Source organism: Silurus meridionalis, chromosome 9 (assembly GCF_014805685.1).
Source record: "Silurus meridionalis isolate SWU-2019-XX chromosome 9, ASM1480568v1, whole genome shotgun sequence".
NCBI classification, from domain to species: Eukaryota; Metazoa; Chordata; class Actinopteri; order Siluriformes; family Siluridae; genus Silurus; species Silurus meridionalis.
This window is the reverse complement of record NC_060892.1, coordinates 10460070-10486124: the sequence shown is the minus strand read 5'-3', so window position 1 is coordinate 10486124 and position 26055 is coordinate 10460070. Positions and strand designations below refer to the sequence as shown.

Below are 26055 nucleotides of genomic sequence, written 5' to 3'. Positions count from 1 at the left end.
GCAAAGACCAAAGCTCAAAAAGATTGACACCATGCACAGCGAAGGTGAGAGGGCAATAATGAACGAAGAGCTGTTACCGTGAGCTCAATCTGGCAGAGGGCCAGCACCTCTCAGCAGCAGCTCAAAACTGTCATCTGCCGATCTGCTATGCCCTGGCACCTGGGCCTGCCATCTTGAGCTGTTCTGATGAACTGGAAGAGGAGGGCAGATGGCAGCAGGAACTGGCAGGGTTTTCTCTTTGGAGAGAAAAGCAGCACGCCTGTACGAAATTCAAACCAGTGGGAAATCTTGACCTTACAGAGCTTCTCTTGATGTTCTCGCCCAATGAAATGCACCAGCCAAGCATCCAATGGAACCCGAGCATGGGTCAACAAGAGCTAATCTTATTCTCCTATGGAACCATACAGCATTAACAATAGAGTAATGTGGTTCTCTTAAAAGCGATGTTCTCTCAAATAAATTTTTTTGGTTGTTGTAGTTGAACAAAAAAAATCATACCGTATAAACCTGTGTGAAAGCCTTTTCTGTTCTTATGCTAGCATGGTTTAAAAAAAGAGCTCTCACAGGAAGAGGGTACAGGAAGCGGACTGTATATGTACAGCATGTGTTGTTGTACAGTCCTGTGATATTGCACAGGACAAAGATTTGCCTCCTCTGTGTCTCTGGCACTGCCTATGTGGTGTTGGCTCAAATGTCTCAAGAGCTCCTCAGAGTCTCCACAAGAACAGCAGACCCGAGCAGATGTCACTCTGATTCTTAAAATATTCTAGGTCTTTTCTAAAACTTAAAAAACTCAACATGATTTCATTATAAGATATATATATATATATATATATATATATATATATATATATATATATATATATATATATATATATATCTTATATAAAGAAAAAAACAGAACATGTGCTGTTGTGGGACAAAAAAAAAAACATGAAAATGATGCTTTTCTAATAAAAGTGCAACCCAATGTGTTTTATTTCTTATTAGCAATTCACTAATGATTGATTATTTAATTAATTTATCGGATGACATATAATACACATTTTTTTCAAGGGAGATTCAAGAATTCTGTGCTTTTTATCCAGCATGCATGACTTGTTGAATATAGTCAAGCATGTTGAATAAAGACATGAATTTATTCAACATGCATGACTGGTTTCCCTCAGGGAGTAACTACTTACAACTACTGAATGACAGAGACATATGTAACATGTAACAATTATATATTATTAGTCAACACTTCACAATTTCTGTTTTGATTTCTAAAGAATTATACTTAATCTACACTACTTTTATCTTGAGCATGAGAGGTTTTTCACTGACATTTTTGGTCATTAATAAAATGTAAAATCAACCACCAGTGTAACTGCTGCATACCAATGAAACATTTGATTACTGGGTAAACACACAAGAAAAATCACCCATACAAATGAAGCCAGCATACTGAGGGAATAGATTCTTGTGGAGACGACAAAAAGCATGGTGCTTAATTCAAATTTGTTTTCAGATAGACAATTGAAAAAGGAAATATATGTCAGATTTAACGTTCACATCCACTAAGTGACCTGGATTCTAAATATACCAGGCAACAGCTACCAGTTCTCATAGAAGCAAAACAATAGCGTTTCCACTCGTAGGACTTTGATGATATTTTGCAGAATTGGCTATGCTGTTTGTCTTGTAGTGATTTAATGGTAGTTTGCTTATGCAACAAAAAAAAGCTTCATTACCATGAATGTACACCGCTGTTTGATGCACTTACATCGTCCTTATACCTGCATGGTCAGGATCACAGCGGTCTTAATTAGGCTACTAGCTTGTTTATGATATTTTGGGAAATAGGGTGACTACATTTGTTTAAAATATCATCGCCAGGTAAACAAGTAAACAAAATAAATTGAATAAAAAATGTTCCATGCACAAATCTGACACAAGGATGAGGAACTGCTGAAAGTGCTGGCATTTCTACATGCATTGTTTTTCTTTGGGCATTGGGAGGCACTTCATATTTTGGGTACTTTGGGTTCAAATCCAAGTAAATATACAGATACTTATATCTGGAGCACTACATAGATAGTGATAGTGTATAGATAGAGTATCGCAGATAGATATTGTTGATCATTTGTTTATAGACTCTACATTCAAATCTGCAAGCACTATTAACAGGAACAGAACCACAATGCACTTCAGTTTTAGTGTTTTTTGCAACTGAGCATGTGTTCTACTTGACTTTAAACATACCATCACAGTGCCACAAGAGATAAGGGGAAAACTGTTCATGTCTTGCTCAGGACTATAGCAGATATGGTATTATTATAAGGCAACATTTTTATAAGCTACTGTGCATTCTATGATAGCTTTATAGAACATCCAGGAATGCTGATTCATCAGAAGATTTAATTTCCCACACGTGCAACAAACTGAATGGAACATTAGAGGGAGATGTTAATTCTGGTTCCTCATGTTGGTGCTATTAATATCATAATGGGACAAACAGAATCTTGTTTTTGTATGGAAAATTATAGTAATCGTTGTTTAAGGTTATAGGTAAGGTTCTGGCCAACGGTTTAGAGTTCAAATCTTAGCATTACCAAGCTACAGTAGCACTGTTGGGTCTGTGAGCAAAGCTTGTCTTTAGGGGCAGTGTATAATGACTGACCTTGAGCCCAGAACCAAGTTCCCTAATAAACTAGAATAGGCGGAGAATACAATTTGCTGTACTTGCTATACCCAGAAATCATAATGCATGGGAAGTGTGGTTGTGTTGAATGTGCAGATTTTGTTTTTGAATTAAAGCAGTGGTTTATATGGAATAGATTAAGAATAGAGAATGGAGAATCCTAATTATCTATTTATTCCAGACTTGTTTTGTTTTGCAAGACAATATGCTAAGAAATACTAGCAAAAATAGGTAATCAACTGCCTGGGTTAAACTCATGTATTCAATCAAGCTAATTATTGGAAGGTCGAGTTTCCCCTTAGGGTGCTGACAAAGTTCTTGTGCTTAGACCATGAGGAAAAGAGAGATGTCCAATATCGACAGAAAGAAGAAAAAGCAAACAGGATGCAAGCAGGAGGCGCACTGCACCCCATGTCGCAAAAAAAATAAAATCGACTCCCAGCCAGAGACTGATGAGCAGGCTGGAACAAGGCCCACCTCATTGGTGATCAGACAAGGTGTGAATGGAAGACATCTTTGCTAGCAAATCCCCAGGGTCTGAGAAAAATCTTTCTCCCAGTCTCAGCGTTGAGCCTGCAGTATTCGTGCCATCACCTTCTCTAAGTCGCATACGCAGAGCTCCAGCGGCCGTCTGTCAAAGGCAACCCGCCTTCATCTCATCTAGACCTTCAAACGGCACATTGTTATTTCAGTCGATGCTGCCACCAGCAGAATGGGATCTGGAGGGATTGACTCATCTGTCAATTACAGAACGACTGTTGCTGTTCAGTCGGTAGCTATGCGTACTGAAAGCTTTCAAACTGAAAAAAGGAAGAATGCATCGCCTCGACATGACAAAGAGGGATAAGCAAATTCATAGGGTATTCCCTTTGCGTTGACGCCTCAGAGTTTATCAGCTCCAGGGAATAAGCATGTTCCCAGAGGCTCATGCATGGTTCAGTGAATGGGTGTAACATATGTAAAAGCAGCTATTGATCCCAGTGCACTGTCACAGCGGGAAAACTCATCCTCCTGTGGGAGAGCGGTCACTGTATCCTGCTCCTGCAGTTGCAGCCATTAACCCATCACCCTGCAGCGGCTAAACACAGACCGTGTGTTTACACACTGGGGTATCTTTTGATGACGGCCTGGAACACATTTCTTTCTTCCGCTTTAACTGTCTGCCAGAGGCCTGACATGAAATCAGTTCAAACAACAGAAATTTGAACAGACAGGGAGTCCGTAGTAAGTCGGTCTCGAGTGTAAAGCAAGCCACCAGTGGCATTTGAAGATGATAAAAACAAAGTCAATTTTTTTTTTGTCATTAACAGCCAGACCTTCTATATTGTTCAACAAATATGAAAGTATTTATTCTTTTTTGGCACCCATTCCCAGAACTTTAAAGCAATAAAAAAATTGCTCAATTCCGCTTAAATAGACAGCATACATTAATTACAAATGGGACACAGTGGAAGCCAACGCTGTTTTGCTTCTATTATCACTGGACGATATACAGAGCCTCCCAGATGGTGTCTGGAGCCTGTCAAAACACTTAGGAGCAGAAAATAAGGTCATAGGAACCTTTTTCCCCAGCAGATTTAGCACCTCATAGAGTTGGTTTTAAAAAAGTATTACAGTTATATTTTCTTACACCCTTAGTATATCTTTAAGTGATGTGCAGAATAAAACTTGCAGTGACATAAAATGACTCAATAGCCATCGTTGCATGTTAAGTTACTCTCCATAAACAATACCATTTTTTTTTTCACAATCCAGACAGTGTGGTTGCATTCAAGAAATATAATGTTATAGACTCTCAAATTATAAGGTCTACTTTACTCTCATTAAAGGAGATACAGATTAGTATTAGCATTTCCACACAACAAAAAGGTTTAACTGCCCGTTTACTCATTTGTAAGACTTGTTCAACAGTTCACTAAGTTTTGAAACACATGGATTCTATTTTTCTAATAAAATATATGTGAATTAAAACCTTTAAAGCATCTCTTTAAATGTTTTTATATCACAGGCACACATTTCATCATTTTGACAAACTATGATTATACAAATTATACCTTCCAATCTCGAAATAATGTTAGTATATAGAATATGGCATAATTTGGCATTCAACTAGCTAAAAAATAGTATCTGTCCGCTGGTATTGCTCGTATTGACTTTTAAGTTAATCACACTGCTTGTGCTAATTTAAGTTTCTGTTGATGAAAAAGGCTACACACCCATTAAAAACATTTAATGTGACATAGCAATTCAACAAAATCTAAGTACAAAACACATTTTATGTGTAATTTGCAATTTGCAATTTTATTTTATGCATATTATCCCATTATCTTTCAGTCAAGCTTTTGAGTAAGATTAGTATTTCTTGATTTAGCACTTTTTTTTTTATTCTTGCAAAATGGTCTAGATATATCAAGTTGCGAATCTTCTGTGTACAACCCTCTAAAAGTCATTCTGCATGTTTTTGATTTAGATATGGACTCTGACTGGACCATTCCAAAATCTCTAGTCTGATCTGAAGTCATTCCTTTGTTGACTTTGATTTGTGCTTTTGGGTTGTTATTGTGCTGGAGGATGTATTTTTTTCCTCATCTTCATCTGTCTAACAGAGCCCTACAGGCTTTGTGCCAAAATAGATAGGTATTGGAGCTATCCATGATTCTCTCTATTATAACTAGATATCCCCAGTCCTGAAGAGAAGCAGCCTCATGGAACAATGCTGCCACCATAGTGTTTCACTGTGGGTATGGCTATCTTTGGGAGATAAGCTCTTTTTGGTTGTGCCAAACCTACCTTTTAGAATTAAACATAACACATTTTACCACAAGGTTCAAGGTCATTAAGGTGGGCATGTTGTCACTTGCATGGAGTGACCAGCACTTGGCAGATATTCCCGCAGCTCCTTGAATGTTCCCATATGTCTTTTGGCAGCCTTCAGGTTAAGTTCTGTCTTGTTTTTTCATGAATTTTGAAACAGCATCCTTTTTTTGGTAATCCCTGTAATGCCTCATTGGCTTGTTGATGATAACCTACACGTTGTTCCATAGAACATCAAAATTCTTTTGTAACCCTTTCCTGATATCGTTTCCAACAATGAAATCTCATACACGGCTTCAGTAGTTGGATAAAACCAAGAAAGATGTCAAGAAAATTTATCAGTATCACTTTTCTACTGAGAGGTATATGATCATCAAATTTGAAATTAAATATGAATGTGCAACAGGTTTTGCTAAATATATAAAACATTATCCTCTGTAGACCCTGTTAGTAATCATTGTACTTAGTTTTTCCCCAGGTGTTAAAATAGTTGTACAGGTTTTTAGACAGCAAACCTTTAGTAACTCAGGGCCATGGTAATGCTTTTTAGTGTAGTGCCCTAAGCCTCTGCTTGTGTTATTGCAGGTGTCATAGCATATTAACCTCATTGCTACATGTCCCTGTCAGTGCAACAGGAACAATGCTGGGTAGAATTCTTTTTTCTCCCATTGTATACTGTAGATATCATCATACTTTAAAACCTAATTTAAATTCAGTGAAATTGCTTGGAAATCCTTCAGGTGAGGAACAATGTCGTGTAGGGAGTAGGGTGGCTGAGTCAGGTGGGGTAAACACTGTATAATTGGTCCTGACTGAACGAGGTGACATTGAAAGTCGTTAAGCTAAAGTGACATTTTCAGACAAAGCATTACGTAGGCTTTCGAGTTAATGAGGGACAGACTTTTCAGTCCCCCCAGCAGGACCTGACCTTTCCTCTTCCCCTATGACAACAGGGGAAGTGTGAGGTGGAAATATGAAGCATAGAACCTGATTGACATATTTAAATATGAAAAAAATTAAAAAAATAATTGTGATATAGAATTTTGGCACTGTTTATTTTCAAATTTTTTGCAAAATTCTGGGCTATGTTTTTGAGAATTATTATTATTTTTTTTTGGAAATTAGGCAGAATGTGCTGTTTCCACAATATCCAGAGCAAAGAAGAAACTGTTTAAGGTTGTATTTAAGCCACTAGTTTTCTGTGGTAGTAGAGCGTCAGCAATTATCCTCAGTCTGTTCCCAACAGAACTATTTATGTAGTTGGGCTTTGCTAAGGTTAGCTTGCTAGCAATTATTAGTAGCTGGCAAATATTAGCAGCTAAAGGTCAAATTCAGATGATTAATTATAACTGAGCCATTTCCTGTTCATCATTCATTCAGTTTTTTAAATGTTTTTTTTAGTAGAACATTAAAAATTGTCCAGAACAAATCTATATTTTTTGTCCGAAACCACATTTTCTGATTTTTTTATTTTTTATTTTTAGAAATTTTGAGATTTATATTTTACATTGTTGTGTGTTTAAATCCTTTTCCAAAATAAAAAAATATATATAATTTTGAAGTCAAAATTGTATACAAAAAAAGCCACAAATGTAAATATATTAAATACACCAAAGAAAAAAAAACGTATTTAATGCAATGTGTATATAATATATAATGTTTTAAATGTGTATAATATATACAAATGCTTTTTTATATATAAATGTTCTTAGGCTGTATACAGAATAAGATTTGAAGGTTTTTAAATTAACCAGGGAGTAAAAAAAATAATAAAAAATATGTGTGATAGAGCAGCGACAATCAGAATGTTTATACAACAGAAGATATTCTGTTCTGAATTCTAAGCGGACATGAAGGCTAAAAATTGTTATTGAAACACAATCGACTAATCCACTGATGCATGAAGGTGTGTGCAAGCACATTTAAAAGTGCTGGTTGTTGGATTGATTACAAACCTAATGCACTGCCATTAAGCTCAATCATTAAAGTTTAAATTTAAATTAGCAGTAAATTAAACACTAAGCACATATGTGTTAAAAAAAAATGTCAGCTGTGGTAATACATATCAAAGTTAAATGTGCTGTCATAATCACAAACAGGAAAAGCATTGTTTCTTTTAGTACGATAGTCAATACAACTGTGGCTGTGGCTGTAATGATCTCTGGGTCAATGTGTAGCTAAAACTTTTGCATAGTTCAGAACATACCAGTTAATGATCCTTATTGTCTACATTGGCGCCCATTAACTGTGACTCTGACACTTTTGTGCAACTTCAGTCCTTGGCATTTCAGAGTCCTTTTAAATCTGCATCGACGAGGCTCCCATCCTCGTCCTTAACGACTCCACAATTAGCATGTCCATCTGCTCCATTTGTGACTCAAGTGAAGACAGCCTCTAAATGACTTTTATCCCATTCATTAAATGCTGATGAGCTACTCCAGCTCAGCCTGTCCGATTGCTTGTATTGGTGTCTGTTACCGCCCACTTGGCGCATAGACATGAACCAGAGAACCAATTAGAATGTGATGGACCAAACGGATTGCCACTATATTCAGTCCTGCTCTGCTTCTTTTAAATGAAAAGGCCAAAAAATTTGTCCTGCTTCCATAAATCTATAAAAGAATATATATATATATATATATATATATATATATATATATATATATATATATATATATATATATATATATATATATATTAGGGTCTAATAATTATTAGTTTTTTTATTTTCTGTTACACTAAATAGTTAAAACGTATTAATGTCACAAAGAGATATAACTAAGAAAAAAAAACTGTTATAAAAAAAATTGTTGTTGTTTAACCAATAAGGTGGTTTCTGACTGACCTCTGAGGTTAGAGGTGAGAGGGGAGGGAGGAAGTAAGAGAGAGTGAGAGCAAAGAATGACACAGGGAGTCCGGAAAAAAAAAGATGCGCTAATCATGTGGTGCAGGTGTAAAGCCTGACTACTGGGTTTGTGGACTATATACAGGGACAATGAACAGATAAAAGAATGCTAAGAAAAATAATTGTGGATGAACTCTATGTAGAGAGTGTGAGTGTAAGAGTGACTGGACTCAGGTGCACGTGTTCACATGAAGGACAAAGATGACGCAGTTCTTTTAGTCCCAGGACTACGTGAGCTTTATATGAGTTGTACAAAGTCGCAAAGTTTGCAAAGTCGCAGAAAATAAACTATCAAAGTTTGAATGTGTACAAACGTTGTGGAACGGATTGCAACGCAAATAGTCATCAACAGTGAGTGAACAACGGAGAAAGTGAAGGCCACGTGATTCTGCTGGAGAGACCGAGGACACGTGGTGGTCTATGCTGCATCTCTGCCTCGTTTACGTCGTCAGATGGATGATTTGCACAGCGCGTGTTCGTGGTTGGACATCAGGGAAAATCGAATCGGTTGAACGGATAATCGTGTTTTTCCAAGTGTGTGCTTCGTTCACGAGTTTCACTGTTCCTTTGGATTTCGTGAGTACTAGCAACTGTACACACTTTTACATGAGCTCCAACATAGCGCGCCAACCAGAGACTTAAATCCCAGCTGGGTAATATTTCTTTTGTGGGGTTTTCTTTTCTTTTGTTTACCTTTATTTCAGTCAATAAATGTTTGTTTTTTGTTCATACAGTATTTACTCTTGTTATTTTTATGTAAAGGAAGAGATCTTTACTGTTATGTGGTTGTGATTAATTATCTTCTGAGAGATAGAAGAGAAAGTCTATAAGAAACACTGAAGTCTGAAGCCCGAGGTTAATAACAGTATTTTTGCGTTACTTTGGTGGTAAACATATTACTCCTTAAGTACATTTAGATGTGTCTCTCACGTGTAAAGTTAAATTGTAAGTTCCCTAGACCTAGTTTGAGCCAGTGAATCAGTGAAAGGGCTACATATATATAATACTCACATGTAACGAAGATGAGGGTTTTGAGCAAACGCGCGCCCTTGGATCGTTCGTAGATTGCAGTTTGTGATAGTCCTGGGGAATATAAACACAACTAGTATCAATGAAAGAGCCTTATGTTCATGATAAATAAGACATGCAAACAGTTTCTGATTAGACTACCAAAAGATAAAAGAAACACAGACAGATTATTCTCATTTTCCTATGCCCATATCACCTGTCAACACAGATGTCCATTCTGTCGCTTCGTACAAAGCCCTCTGTTATTGATCATTCGCACAGGGGGCAGCAGGTTAAACGTTCAGAAATGAGAATGCCACCAGTTCATTAGAGGCTGCCAGGCTGATTTTCAGGGAATCATTAGAATAATGGTATCATCAGGGGCCACATTTTCACCTTGATGATTTTCTGCGGCAGCTGCAATGAATACCGGCTCCTGGAGAGCAATAAATTGGCAGTCACTTCGGTGCTTTCATTACAGAAAGATCATGGAGAAATTGACTACGCTTAAGAAGGGATCGGTAGTCGTTACAGGATTACCCTTATTACCATGGCTGTAATGTTTTATAACATTTGTCCAGTTGTGTAACACATGGTGGATTAGATGAAGTAGGAGACTTCAGAAATCCTGGTTTATCCTGAAAATCTGGGTTATGGTGCAAAAACTGGTATTAGGTACATGTCAAATATATGTTATGTGATGTCATAAATTGTCATAAAAAGCCGATTATTCTTCATGATGCAAATGTTGAATGTGCAAAACATTACCTCTTCATGTTCCCATTACAGACATGTCAACATATAAGACCTTGTGGACATCTCATTTGTCAGAGCAGCTTATTTTTTAAAAACTTTATTCTGTACCAAATTCCCTCTAGTCTATATCTGAAATAGATCAATCTGGCTAGTCCATAATGGAAAACTGCACTGTCACAACCTGTCCTGATGCAGAAATAATCACATCATTTGTCTGCCATGGTATTATCTAATGAGAGTTTGCAAAATGCTAGCTAGGGATTTGAAGAAAAGAAGATGATGCAGTGACCTCAAGTGGGTTTGTCGGTTGAGTCAGATGCGGAAGTGTGAGTCACCCCATGGCGTAGGATGCACTAGGAGAGCCCAACAGGGGCAGGAGAAGAGTGCTAGGCTAATGAGAAAAATGCAAATTGGAGTGGAGATCCATCACTTGTTCTTTCTTGTGAGGGATTAACAAAAAAAGAGAGGATTGCACCATTTTGAGGTGAGGACAAAACAAGAGAAAAAGGGAAACAATGATGAGGAAGTGGCAAGAGTGGACAGCAATCATGGAAGTAGTTATTAAGGGAAGTGAAAATCTATAGTAAATACATTTAATGTCTGATTTGTTAAAGTTGTCATAATATATGACTTTAGTTTTGTATAAAGAGTTCTAAATCAGCTTCCTTTTTACTTTTTTGCAGCAAAAACTTCTCCAGGTTACATATTTAACCAGGCTTCCCCGAGGGAATGAGACACTGATTCAGAAACACATTGGGATTGCCTCCGCTTTGACCATGCTCTGAATCACGTATATAATCAGTCCAATGGAAAACGCAGCGCCAGCGCGGCGCCACCACAGCACTTGGAGTGAAACCACGGCCAAGCTTCTGAAAAAAGAAGGAAGAGCTATAGGGTTGCCGGCAGTGTGGCATAGAGACGCAGCGCCTCATTTCCTCGGGTAACTATGGTTATTTACGTAACCTGGAGACAATTTCCTTCAGGAACTTGAGCTGCGTCAGAAACTCTTTGGGAACGAAAGTCCAATCAAGCCAGACTGACCAATCCCTGCCTTGTGTGGACAGGCACAGCTAGGGCGAAGGACAGAGGGTACAGGAGTGGCACTGAGATTGAGGCTATGAAACCTGACAAAGGTCAGTGGGGTAGACCAGCCCGCAGCATTGCAAATGTCCTGAAGGAAAACTCCAGAGGACAAAACCTTAAAGGCAGCCATGCTTGAAGTGGAGTGCACTCTGACAACGAAAGGATCGGGGATACAAGAGAACTCATAAGAGGAAGAAATAGCATTCACAATCCATCTGCTGAGTGCCTGTTTATTTGCAGGAAGACCTCTCCTCTGCTTCCTCCACAGTTCTGATCCGTGGATGTATGTGTTCGCACTGGACACAATCGGTTAAGCTTTTGCTGGTCTGGGACCTGAAAAGAAGGAGGAGAGAATGCTTAAAGCCTAATAGGTTGTGGTACGACCAAGGGTATTTTAGGGACATACCCTGATCTAGGGTAGAGGAAGGCACTGGCCAAGCCTGGAGTGAACTCCGGTAAGGAAGGGGCCACAGACTCCTTACTCTCTTGAGAGAGGAGATGGTCAAGAGGAACATAGTCTTAATTGTGAGAAACCTCACGGGTACCTCGGTCAGAGTCTCAAAGGGAGGCTCTGACAGGGCCTCCAAAATAATGGCCAAGTCCCATGCAGGTCGCGCTTCAGCCTCCGGTGTCGCGGGAAAAGTTTGTAACCAACGGTTTCTTTCCCAGCAACTGCTTCTTAAAGGGGGCATGATAGGCCACAATGGCAGACACCTACACCTTGAGGGTGGAAGGAGTCAACCCTTTGGCGAACTGTTCTTGAAGGAATTCCAGCACTTAACCAACTGGGCAGTTAACTAGGTCTAGGCACTGTTGTTCACACCATGCAGTAAACAGGCGCCACCTGCCTTTAACATTCTTCCTTAAACAGTCTTCCTGCCTTTAACATTCTCTGTTCTGAGCTCTGGATTGGAGAATTTCTATCTGTCTATCTGTCTATCTTCCTTCAGCATGAAACGAGTGGGATTTGTTACAGTGGTGCTGAAACCCCATGCTGGAATAGAGGTATGATGTCAGAAAGACTTTGCCACAGTGGGAGCAGTACCAGGCTAAGGGTAACGAGCTAACGAGCGGTAAAAAACACCTGCAGCTGATGAGACTAGTCAGTGCGCTCTGTTTCAGTCCGGCAGTTAAAATAAAAAAGGAGTGAAACACCAGCCTCGAGGAGAGGGCCACCAAGCAGAGAAAAGCGGAAGGGTCTCTGAAGGGTAAGAAGAGTGGAAGGGTCGCTGAAGGGTGACTAAGCGCGGGCGAGCGCCAGAGAAAAGACTGGTGAGTGCAGCAGGAAGGCGCGCCAATCCACAAGTGTGCGCCGGCGGATGTCAAGCTGCAAAGGCGTCCCGAACCACGAGACTGTGGGTGAGCTGTGGGTGTGAGCACTGGATAGAAAGGTGCCAGGGTCAAAATGGAAGTAAATAAAGAAAACTCTTATTGGTGAACTTTTGCCTGTCTCTCTTTTGTCCAGTGTGGAACCAGTGAAATATGTTATAAACATATTCCAACAATTCAGTTAGAAACCTCATTGCTCAAGCAGAGCTTTATGTTCATGTTACATCCATATTATTTAAAGGCTTGTTTCTGGCTCCTTTGGATATAATGCATGAAACCAAGCTAATAACTAAAAATACTTTGAGAATAATTTGCTGTAATTTCTACCATTGTAACATAATAAAAAAATGACAGACCCCTGAGGCTTCTCAGACCCCACTTTAAGAACCACTGTTTTACATGGCCTGATTAATAAGACTTTGGTATTCCTTAATTTATTACATATCCCACTCAACTGTAATCAGCCCTTCTATAACTGAGGGTAGATCAAATGAGTCCAGTCAGGTTTTTTTTAAAAACCATTAGTGTTTTTTTCCACAATTGAGCTTTTTTCTGGACGCTATGCCATTTGCACTGCAGGTTCAGTATGCTTGGTTGAGTGTGAAAGCTGTTTTCAAACCCGGATGCTGTCCAGAATAGCAATCTCTCAACAGCAGCCTGGGGTTCACTTCAAAAGAAAGGGTTGGAAGTCGAATAATGTGATTGGTTCACCCTGTCATATTATTTCCTGTTTCACAGTGGCGGGTATCTTGAGAGGAAATTGAATGACTTCTAGATAGATGGTGTGAGGAACACCATTTATGAACAACAATGAATAATGTTCGATTTTGTATAGAAGTCAGAATATAAGCAAAGCAAAGCTGTGCATAAGCCTGTTTTGTTGACACGTACTGACAGAAGACAGAAGTGTAACAGTCAATCTTGGGTGCAATGGGTGCAATAACATTGCATTCAAGTGACAATATAAATAAGTACATAAGGATTTAACTTCTACTAATGCATTTCCAGTTTACTCACAGCCGCTGTAGTCCAGTATACAGCTCCATGTCAACATCCTTAAGGATCTGCAGTCCTGTCCAGTTCTCAATGTGTCTGCAGAAAGAACAGAGTAAAAATACTGAATGCCATAGACACCAATTTATTCAGCAGGGGATGGAAATATTTATGTCTGCATGTTGTTCCAACAATGCTTGGTGCATTTCTCCGGTGGATGGTCCCTGTGGTTTTGAATAATGTAGAAATAAAAGCCTTTAGAACACCTGTAAAATATATAGTGTGTGTGTCTGTGTGTGTGTGTGTGTGTGTGTGTGTGTGTGTGTGTGTGTGTGTGTGTATATATATATATATATATATATATATATATATATACAGGAGTGCAAATTATTAGGCAAGTTGTATTTTGAGGATTAATTTTATTTGAGGATTAATTTGAACAACAACCATGTTCTCAATGAACACAAAAACTCATTAATATCAAAGCTGAATATTTTTGGAAGTAGTTTTAGTTTTAGCTATTTTAGGGGGATATCTGTGTGTGCAGGTGACTATTACTGTGCATAATTATTAGGCAACTTAACAAAAAACAAATTCATACCCATTTCAATTATTTATTTTACCAGTGAAACCAATATAACATCTCAACATTCACAAATATACATTTCTGACATTCAAAACCAAACAAAAACAAATCAGTGACCAATATAGCCACCTTTCTTTGCAAGGACACTCAAAAGCCTGCCATCCATGGATTCTGTCAGTGTTTTGATCTGTTCACCATCAACATTGCGTGCAGCAGCAACCACAGCCTCCCAGACACTGTTCAGAGAGGTGTACTGTTTTCCCTCCTTGTAAATCGCACATTTGATGATGGACCACAGGTTCTCAATGGGGTTCAGATCAGGTGAACAAGGAGGCCATATCATTAGATTTTCTTCTTTTATACCCTTTCTTGCCAGCCACGCTGTGGAGTACTTGGACGTGTGTGATGGAGCATTGTCCTGCATGAAAATCATGTTTTTCTTGAAGGATGCAGACTTCTTCCTGTACCACTGCTTGAAGAAGGTGTCTTCCAGAAACTGGCAGTAGGACTGGGAGTTCAGCTTGACTCCATCCTCAACCCGAAAAGGCCCCACAAGCTCATCTTTGATGATACCAGCCCAAACCAGTACTCCACCTCCACCTTGCTGGCGCCTGAGTCGGACTGGAGCTCTCTGCCCTTTACCAATCCAGCCACGGGCCCATCCATCTGGCCCATCAAGACTCACTCTCATTTCATCAGTCCATAAAACCTTAGAAAAATCAGTCTTGAGATATTTCTTGGCCCAGTCTTGACGTTTCAGCTTGTGTGTCTTGTTCAGTGGTGGTCGACTTTCTGCCTTTCTTACCTTGGCCATGTCTCTGAGTATTGCACACCTTGTGCTTTTGGGCACTCCAGTGATGTTGCAGCTCTGAAATATGGCCAAACTGGTGGCAAGTGGCATCTTGGCAGCTGCACGCTTGACTTTTCTCAGTTCACGGGCAGTTATTTTGCGCCTTGGTTTTCCACACGCTTCTTGCGACCCTGTCGACTATTTTGAATGAAACGCTTGATTGTTCGATGATCACGCTCAGAAGCTTGGCTATTTTAAGACTGCTGCATCCCTCTGCAATATATCTCACTATTTTTGACTTTTCTGAGCCTGTCAAGTCCTTCTTTTGACCCATTTTGCCAAAGGAAAGGAAGTTGCCTAATAATTATGCACACCTGATATAGGGTGTTGATGTCATTAGACCACACCCCTTCTCATTACAGAGATGCACATCACCTAATATGCTTAATTGGTAGTAGGCTTTCCAGCCTATACAGCTTGGAGTAAGACAACATGCATAACGAGGATGATGTGGTCAAAATACTCATTTGCCTAATAATTCTGCACTCCCTGTATATATATATATATATATATATATACATACAGATGGTCCTCGAGTTACGATTTTTTGATCTTATGATGACGATAACGATACGACAAAATTGTAAAAATAGGCACAGGCATCACTGGATGCGCAGCTGGGATGAGCATATCTTTCGCCCTGTGAGATGCCCCACTCTCGCTAGCGATTGACAGAGTAAAGTTGTCTTAGTGCTAGTGTGTAAATTTTCTGTTCACAATGGTTTCAAACAGCAATTTTGGTTATAAAAGCATGTCTTAAAAGAGCCTAAGTATGTCTCCTGCTGGTAGTAAAAAAAGAAGAGGAAAGCCATCAGTTTGGAGCAGAAAATAAAAATTATAAATCAGCATGAAGCAGAAAAGGCTGTCACTGTCATAGCACCATCTTGGACTTACAATACTTCGACTTACGATGGGGTCTTCATAACGTATCTCCATCATCAGTAGAGAACTACCTGTATATATATATATATATATATATATATATATATATATATATATAGAGAGAGAGAGAGAGAGAGAGAGAGAGAGAGAGAGAGAGAACAGCTACAATTCTTCCTGGGTGAAGTAGACAGCCTAAGGGAGTGATTGCTGGCAAACCGCACAACCACACAAGTAATTAGAGCTAATCAATCAGTTTCCCAGGCACACTCTGAACACAGGTCAAAATCACAGCAACAACAAATGCTACATGTTATCAGCTCAAGTAAAATGATTGTATTGATTCCTATTCCGCATAAACAACACCTTAAAAATGGGCTACTGGATCCAGTGAATGTCAGGGAACATAAAAAAGCTTGAGCATCCGCCCCAGCGAAAACAAACACGACCTATGCTGAAGCGAGAGCTGTTCCTACAGAGATATCACATATTCTGCTGACAGACGGACTCCACATACCGAATAAAAACCTTCTCAGTTGCATGCACGTGCACACCGCTGTGCTCATACACTTCCTGGCAAAGCCTAGGAGCCCCTGAAAGCAGACTCCAGCACAGTGGATGTGGCAGATTTAATGTTTCTGTTTACAGCAGGGAAGAGGGTGACACTTTACAAATGAGTTGCACTGCGGTTAATGTAATACAGGAGAGGCCACCGTGCTTTACTGGCCCTCGGTTTCAGACAGCCTCCTTAGGCCTGTAATTTCCCAAAAGAGCCTTGATGGCGGGCTCACACTAATATGAGCTCAGCAGAACACTAAGCTGCCTGCCTTAAACCCAAATTGCAGTCAATTGCCCCGCCCTTTTTAACAGCATACAGTGTTGTATGTGGTTCGTCCGAGATGCTCTGGAGAGAAGGTCAGTTCATCAAAAGACACAAATATCATAGCATGAAAAATATTCAACAGTTCCCTGAATCTTAAGATGATTTTAGCATGAGCTTAGCAAAGCATGTAACTATACCAGTAAGACAGTGCAGTAAGCACAAACATATGTATGAGCCACACTATATATATATATATATATATATATATATATATATATATATATATATATATATATATATATACAGTGGAACCCGGTTATCTCGCCCTCGGTTACCTCGACAACCCTATTAAGTCGACGTTTTTGAAGTGGAACTGCCAAATTCTCGCTTTTTCTAAGCATTTTTTATCGGTTATGTCTTTTTTTATGTCGCCGAACCCTAATATCTCGAGCACAAGGGGGAAAAATTTGCCATTTAACGTCGGTTATCTCGGTGCAGCCGCAGAAGAACTCGCGGAAGTGTCGGAAAAATCAAGGCTTACAGATGCTACAGGTGTTGTATTGTATACTGGTGAATCTCTGCTGTTAGTTAGTGCTAGTGTTCGTAGTGTTAGTAGGGGCGCGTCGCGGCTTTGGGAAGAAAAGCGCAGCCGCTGAGAGAGTGCCGGTGGGAAGGCACGTACCGGGATACGCATGCGCAATAACAACGACCGCCAACATATACCAACAATAACGGACAGTGAGAGTGTGGAAGTTTAAATAGGAGCTGGTGATGATGCTAAACGAGCACCATATGTGCGCGATTGAAGCCGAGAGCTTCAGAGAAAGCGGCCGAGAAAGCACCTGACACGCTGAAGGGGGCCGAAGGGGGCGTGGCAGGTGGATTCATGACAGATAAACATGTACTGTATGTATTTTTATAGCATGCCTTCATCAAACAAATCGCGGCAACGCTGTTGTGTAAAAAAACCCTTTAAAAACACGTGCATGCACATTCTCATTTATTACCGCACATCATGTACATAAAGAAATTTCAAGCACGTTAATATATTGCCGCCATTTTGATTTTCGTTTATCTCGATCATCGGTTACCTCGATGCTTTTTGGCGACCCCCTAGGACATCGACATAACCGGGTTCCACTGTATATATATATATATATAAAAACCACTCATGTTCAACCTTTTTCTAATGTTGCTATTTGACAGATATAAGACCATTTTCATCTTGGTCCGATACATTTCCAAAGCAGTGGCCAAAGTAGAAACTTTGCTAATAGAGGTCCATTCAAGTATAAATAACACTGCAATATAAATAGTTTAGTGGAAAAGGAGTAGCAGGCATGACAGGTAATGTCAGCTTTTTTGTCAGAATAAATGTAAAAGTACTCTGCATATGCCAAACCTTGTTTTTTATGTAATTGCTTAATAAACAAAGGCAATGTGTAAGTGGACATATTCTCTATGATATCTATAACATATTGTAGAAAGTAGAAGGGAGAACAAGTCCTTACATCATAAATGACTGTGCACTACAGTGAGCTTATTTCTTATGCAAAGGCTGAGAAAGAAAACTATTCTCCCATTCCCAAAAGTTATAGTTATATAATATCTTTTTTGTGTGGCTTTTAAGATGTACTTTGGCTGAACCTAGTAACCCTGGTTCATGTATTTACCTTTTCTGTGCTTATCGCACACCCTGTGACACAGCTTAGTGTCTAACACAGAACACCTGAAACAGTTCAAGACAAGCTGCTGGACTGAATTCAAAACGACTGCATGTTACCAACTCTTGTATAACTGTGTTGTCATACACTTCATATATTCAGAGCACTGAAAATGTATTAGATAGTAGTATTTAGCATACGTGTAATAGCCTCTCAGCTTAATTTAGCTTAAGGTTATTAAAATAAAGAAATATATGGTCACAAGAGGTGCTCTAACCTCCATGATTTTCTAACTTACAATGCTAATAAAAACCACACGAAGTAAAAAGACCACAAAAGGTAATCTAAATAATAAAATTACCCTAATCAAGTTTAAAGTCTTATCTCATCTATGATTGTGATGAAACACACACGTTTACACTTAACTCCACAATTGTTGCACACTTGTTATCTTTTCCAATATTCAAGTCTGAGCATGATTAATGACTTTGTTTAAATGATCTATGGCCCAGGTACATGTAACTTGATGAGAGAGCATTTAATAAAAACAAACTGTCTGAAAACTGTCTGTTTGGCATTTATCTATGTTCTTTTCAATCTAAAGCCTGGCATTGTGCAGCACACTTCGAGGGAGAGTAATTCCCGGATGTTTTGGGGACTGGATGAATTTAGTCTGGAAACTTCAGTCACTTAGTGGACAACTATTCTGAAGTGTTTGACATTTTTTTCTTTTTTACTTTCACAAAAATAAGAGCCAAGATTCTAAAATAGAAACACTGTTATGTGAAACACACAGGGACTCTGTACCTGTTCCTAAGGCAGGTTATTCAATTTTCCCATTGCTCAGTTTTAAAACACAATCGAAAGCAACACATCGATATGACTTTTAGTATTAAAGTAATCGTGTGAGCAAACCATGACATTTACACAATCTTTACATAACCCCAAATGCAGAAAATCAGCCAAAAATATCTAAGTCTGTAGTTTGCTTCTTTGTAGTCAAGCCACAAGGTTTCAGATTGCGGTTTCTGACATGGATGACATTCTGTTATATAGAAAATGGATAAGAGGATGTTGCAAGGCTAAAACCTACTCCTCACTGAAAGTAAATCTAAGATATTTGATGATATAGCTTCTACAATTTGGCATGTGCTTTATTTTAGTAATGTTAACACTTTTATCATGTTTTAGTAGTGAATATGGGACACAGAACTTGTAAATTAATTCGGTTTAACTACATTTTATTTGTATAGCCCTTTAAACAATAGACATTGTCCCAAAGCAGCATTACTGAAATAAATAATTCAGGAATATACATTTTAAATGTATAATTAAGTCCCTATAAGTTTATCTCTAATGAGCAGGTGTCAGCTGCACTGTAAAAACTCTCTGAGATCTCAGGAGGAAGAAACCTTGAGAGAAACCAGACACAAAAGGGAACCTATCCTCATCTGAGTGACATCGAATGTCTATTGATTATTGTTTTATCACTAATGAGGTTAACAAGTGTTCACTGATGGACACTTAAATGCAAAATTTTTACAGCAATTGCAGCTGTAAACTATTGTAGAATGTTTATAATAATTACAGTCAAAAAACTTTATCATGGTTCTTAAGTTTAATCCTGTCTGGTAACTTATTTTTTAATTGAAGAGAATTACATCTAAAGGTAGGGGGTCAGGATGAAACAGGAACGTCCAGAAAGAAGAAATAAACAGCATGATTAAGGGTTCAACAGCCATGTAGATGCACAAACCATTGTATGGTTGAACTGTAGAACCAATAAAGCCTTGCCTTTAGATGCAGGATAAGGTGTCCTGGAAAATTAATCACATTCAGACACTTCCTCATTTTCTGATTACAACCAAACAACTTATAGATGTGAATGGACACTAAATGCATTTCAGTATGGGACGACTGCAGTGCACTCATGAACGGAAATTACAGTGCAATGCCGAATGACTTTAACTTCTGTTGCAATGTCAGCATTTGAATCTTTAAAGTAAAAAAACAACAACTTCCTGATTGTTGAAGAGACACAGTGAAAGAAGAGCAATGTAATGAAGGTTTTGCTTTTCAAGTTTGCTTTTTTACGACCACACATCACAAATGAAAATCAATACTGTCTGTTTATTGCATCTTAAATTTTTCCTTCAGTGAGATTGCTTTTCTATCTGAAATTATCCCAATGTACACATTGTTTTCATGTCTAGAGAGTCTGATATCTTTTATACTCTTTTCTGGCAACAAGCTTCAAAATCTTGTCTCTCTGGCCTTCCATATATACCCACTTGTCATTAGCGGGAATGCACAGAATCCCGTCTAAAAGTTGTTTAAAAAGTTTTGCTTAAAGCAGGTGACTAATAGTGAGTAAACAGAAAAATCTGAAATATACCAAACTATCTATTAAAGTCTAAAAAACTAGCTTGCAAGACTAGATGCAATTTATAAACCACAATTTTCATTCTTAGCTGGTGTCATTTGCTTAGTTTGGCCCATGGATAAGACTCAGGTAAAGCTATAACCCAAGGTTTAAAGAAAAAATTAAAATGATTCAGAATATAACAAAGTTCTAGTTTAGTTCAGGATCATCCTTACTGTTTATTTTCTGGCAACTTGAAATATCCTTATCATTTATTTTCTATGCTTAATGTAAGTATGTAAAAACCGAGCTGCACAACATGTCTGGCTCATGCATAATTTAATCTTCATGAAAGTGAATGTTATCTTCATGAAATTGCATCTGCCTTCCATTTGTTCATGCAGTCATGTTTTAAAACACATTTTACATTTACCGTGAAAAAAGCATTGGTAATCCGATAAGCAGTGTTCTAGGGAAGGCTGGTCTCCCCATGATTCATGTTAATATATGTAGCGTACATCTGTACAATTTATAAGCATATGTATGTTCACGATTAGTGCAAATTTGTGCAGATATTTACATTCAAATTAATGACCAACATTTTTATAGAGCCCTCATACGTAAGAGAAATAAAATATATTGTTATTTTTTATATATTTTCTTTTATTATAGAAAGACTTATTGGCCATCTGGTTAAGACTAGAGGTGTACAATGGTAGAAAGGATCCCATAGGGCATGCAAGCAGAAGGTTTTCATTTTATTGCAGTGGCAAGCAAGCAGTAAAATATGAAGCCCATGGGACAAAATCCATGAATGTGTGTCACAACACATTGTAATTACATTGTTACCTGATTCAGCCTTAGTAACTGCCTGGTCACTGTCACAGCAATTTAAATTAGGTGATTAGTTTCTCTATTTTAAAAGAATCAACTAAATTTGTAGAAGAATATCGCTTTTAGATACAAACAAAAGCAATTCCTTGCAAGTAATGCATATCTCCAGCTGAGATCATTCTGAACTAAAGTGGTACATCTGAGGTTGAGGAACAGTCAGGGACAGAATTTACAGTCCATGCTGACAATACTGGCAATTATACTGTTGGGGTTTTTCCCTGAGTTTTCCAGTGTTTGAAGTCATAGTGTTAATAAATATCTAAATATAAATGCAGGTACAGATTCAGGATAGAGATGCAGATAGTGTCACAATGCTTTATAAATCCTTATAATGTTACATTTGCCACAAATATTTCACCTCCGAGAGACCAGAGGGCCCAATCTTACATATTTATGAACATCCGCCTTTGCTGAGAAAAAAGACTGCGCTTGCATTTATTTGATTTAACACATGCACTATTGCTGCAGTGATAGTATAATCAATAGTATAGTCAAGTAAAGTCAAGTTTATTTCTATAGCTCTTTTCACAACAGGCATTGTCTCAAAGCAGCTTTACAGAATTTAAAAGTATAGTATAAGTATACTATAGTATAGTATAGAGGTATAGTCGTGTGCTTTTTACTCATTTATTAGTTCACTCTTTTTGGAAGCCTTACCCGTGCAGCACAACACACATTTATCGCACATTTTATAAAGTTACAAGGTAAAGATACAAGTCAAAGAATTATGGATCTGAATATGGTTCATGTCATGAGGATTTTCTTAAAAATGTAAAAGTTATTAACTGGTTTGATCATATATTGTAATTACCATAATTTCCGGACTATTAAGCGCACCCAAATATAAGCCTAGTGTCTACACTGAAACTAATGAATTTTACACAGGCTTTAACGAAAGACAGTGTCTGTTACAGGGTGTAACGGGTGAAATATGTTGTGGGTTCTTTATCAGCAGAGCGGCATTTTGGGAATAACCTGCCGCCGCATTTTTCCAATATTACTGCATGTGTACAAGACCGAGGAATATGTCCTAATTATTTTCTGAGGCTCATTTCTAAGTTTCTTTGACTAACCCGTAACGCTGTTGCCAAGAAAAATAAAAAAGCACGAGTTTTGAAAACCTGTCTGTGCTTATATGATTTCTGTTGCAACTGGAGTTAGCGAGCTCTCCCTTCACCCAGACTCAACGCGTTACAACGGCTTGTGTCTAAACAGTAGCCGACCAAGTAAGTCATTGTTTACTGTCTTTCTTCTTCCTTTCACAACTATTTCTTTTGAGAGTTTATCTTTTGGCATCGTCGTGCGTTTAAAAATCACATTCGGTGAAGTCAGTTATAGTCCGGAAAATATGGTATTATATATTATATATTTTACTTGCCATGTACCAATGTTTCATACTACTTCTATACTGTATATCCCTTTTTCTCTGCTCTTAATTTGTGGAATATTTTGTTCTTTACTGCCTTTCCAAACCAATTTCTCACAAAAAAAAAAGAAAAAGAATGAAAGACTGTGGGACAAAAAAATACAGAACATGAGTTTTCCATTTTCCATCTACACTAGATGCATGTGATGATAAAGAAAGACTTATATTGTTCAGTAACTCAAAGTCTTTTTCTCAGACTCTATTTTAGAGTCTTCTGTCTCATCTAGGAGAACTGCAACAAACCAAATAAATAAATAAGCAAACAAAGTCAGATCAGGGGAAGAGGTTTCTGTGAAGGTGCAGAGAAATAAATGCACAAAATAAGAGTTTTTACTCAAAATATTTGATTTAGTGGTAGCAGTCAGCAGTGTAGCCAAAGCTGAGTTGCCCTTTAATGGCACTGCATTGACGGTCCATAAACATTTAAAATCAAAGCCTCCCAAAGCCTCCTACTAAAAACTCATGTTAACATTTTTCATAAGCTTTTACAGAAACGAGTTTAAAAATTAGAGCCTTTCAGTTTTTATCATATGTTTAATTGTTGAATTTTAACTGTTCTGGTAATGTCTATGTGCAAGTCATGATTTAGTAAAGTTTGGATAAAGACATCTAAATATTTTATCCACGAACCAAAACCCCACGCTTCTTGTGCACTCACTGTGTCTGTGTAATATAGAAAACGCTCACCTTACCAAAGGTATGGAAAAGAGAATGGAAAATTTGGAAAAGTTCAAATATAGTTCTCTATTATTATTATCATTATTGTTGTTGTTGTTGTTGTTGTTAATATTATGATTATTATTATTTATGTAACTGATACAGGGAATAAGCCTTTAAACATTGATAGTTTATATTAGAAACATTGTTGAAGGTCTATTGTCTACATCAACATCCAAAATGCTTTCATTGTTTCGTAATCAAATTCATATTTACATTTATGATCAACGAAATGCATTCATGTTATCTGTTAGGTCCAAAAAATATTACCAACTCTTTATTAAAAACCTTAAAGTCTTGCATTATCTGTGAAGTAGCAATGACTGTTCTATTCATTCTGACCTCTTGAAAGTAAACTGCATTAGATCCCCATTTTCAGTGATGCTGATAGTAAGTTATTAAAAATCAGTTAAGTATCTGTATTACTGTAAATATATTACTGTGAATGTTACAGTTTGCAAATAATTTTAATTCAGGGCAGCAAAATGCACAAAAGGCAAAAAAAAACTTTTTGCCTACTTGAAACTTCAAGTAGCAGACACTTTGAGAGCAACATGCTTATTGGGTCATATATCTAATTAATGATTGCAGGTACATCTTCCACATCCTGCATCCCCCGCAGTCCTTTTTAATGCAAATACATGAAGGCCCTTCCACCCAGAAAGGCAGGTGGTAAAATATTTTTTTTTTTCAGCTTTTTGTTGAAGATAATTCTTAATTTCTTTGTAACATGGCATAATAAGTTCAAAACAGATACAGGCTGCCAAGAAAACACAGCAGGCCTCAATAGCTCCTAACAATTTGAGGTTCTTCAATGTATAGTCTGTGCCCAGCGATACAAGAGGGCCTGCAGCTGGCAATGTTCCCAGCTTTACTCTTTGTGAAGGAAATGATTTAATCAGCTGTCTTAATAGTCGATCTAAGATCTAGATTGTAGATCCAAAGCCTCACGGGTCTTTTTGTGTATTTAGGTTTCGCTCTCGTACCCTGATGGTAGTGTCAGATAAGAATTAGATGCTAGTTTGATACAAATGTATTAATACAATAATAGAAATGAGTGGGTAGTGACTGAGTATATACACACTTAATAAAATACAAGAATTTAGAAGAATATAAACAATTGATTAGGAATATTAGAATTGTTGTTCGATGATGTAACAGATATTTGTGGTTATAAATGCAAGAAAGTAGAATGGATGACAATACTCTCTTTATTGTTCATCAAAGCTACCCTTCACAAACACCAGCCAATCATCTGTGAGTTGACGTGTGGTATAGAGAAGAGGTCAGTTGATTAGCATTAGTATTTATTTTTAGTATTGTCTAGCACATGTTGGCAGTCTTTAGTCCTCGTTAGCATAATTGTATCATGTTATTTAGTCACACTGTTTCTGGTTCATATTTCATAGACTTTGTGTTTCTTTTCTCACACTGTAAATGAACATATTCCTGCCTTTGCCTCGCTCTTAATGACAATTCTTGACTGTAATCTTACTGACCCCCAAATAAATAAATAAATAAATAAATACAAATAAAACAAAAATCACAGTAATGACAACATTTTTAAAGACATTTTTTTTTTATTAATCGAACTATTAGGTTGGGCTCTCTTTGGAGTTTGGTTCCTCCCATGGTTTGTTCCTCATATCATGTCAGAGAGCTTGTCCTCATACCTGTCGCTTGCTCATTAGGTATACATTAAGCAATTTAAACATTTTCATCCTGAATTTATATATTTTTATGAAACTCTTGTGGTAATTGAGGTCAATTCAATTCTATTTGTGTGAACTAACAACAGGAAATAATCTATTCAAAAACTTCAGCATTCTAGGCTTACTGACATTTTTTTTTATTTTTTTTTACATTTCTGCGTCACATCTCCATGCAAGTGTCTGTATACTAACACACAAAAACAAATAGATGCAATTCAATGGTTTTAGCATTTTAATTAAATCCTGTACTATAAGTCAGGTTTCCCTAAGGTTTTTACCTATGGTTAGCAATTGCATATATGTTGTATATTTATTAACACCGAAGACACATAGACTGAAACTAGCTTGTTAATTTCATGTTGCCTTCTTAGAGAAACACTTCTTTTTCTGCTACATTGGTGGATTCAAATTAGACAAAGAATAATCATTAAATGCAACATGGCTGTTGTGTTACAATGTTTCTGTCAGATAAATCAATCATGGTTAAGTGCTTTCTACACTTGCATCTTAACAAATATAGGCATGGTATTAGCAAATAGATAAAACAGAATAAAACCACAGAGTCCCCGTT

The 26055-nt window shown here is 37.7% G+C and overlaps 1 protein-coding gene across 1 annotated transcript in view; it reads right to left on the bottom strand.

The window, feature by feature from the left end:
- The window catches only part of ntrk3b (neurotrophic tyrosine kinase, receptor, type 3b), a 137512-nt gene that overhangs the window by 90434 nt on the left and 21023 nt on the right, over positions 1-26055 (bottom strand). The window contains exons 2-3 of the mRNA XM_046858434.1: positions 13596-13670; positions 9414-9485 (exon numbers count right to left, since the gene is read on the bottom strand). Of these exons, the coding sequence (XP_046714390.1) occupies positions 9414-9485; positions 13596-13670 (147 nt within the window). The remainder of the gene's footprint in view (positions 1-9413; positions 9486-13595; positions 13671-26055) is intronic.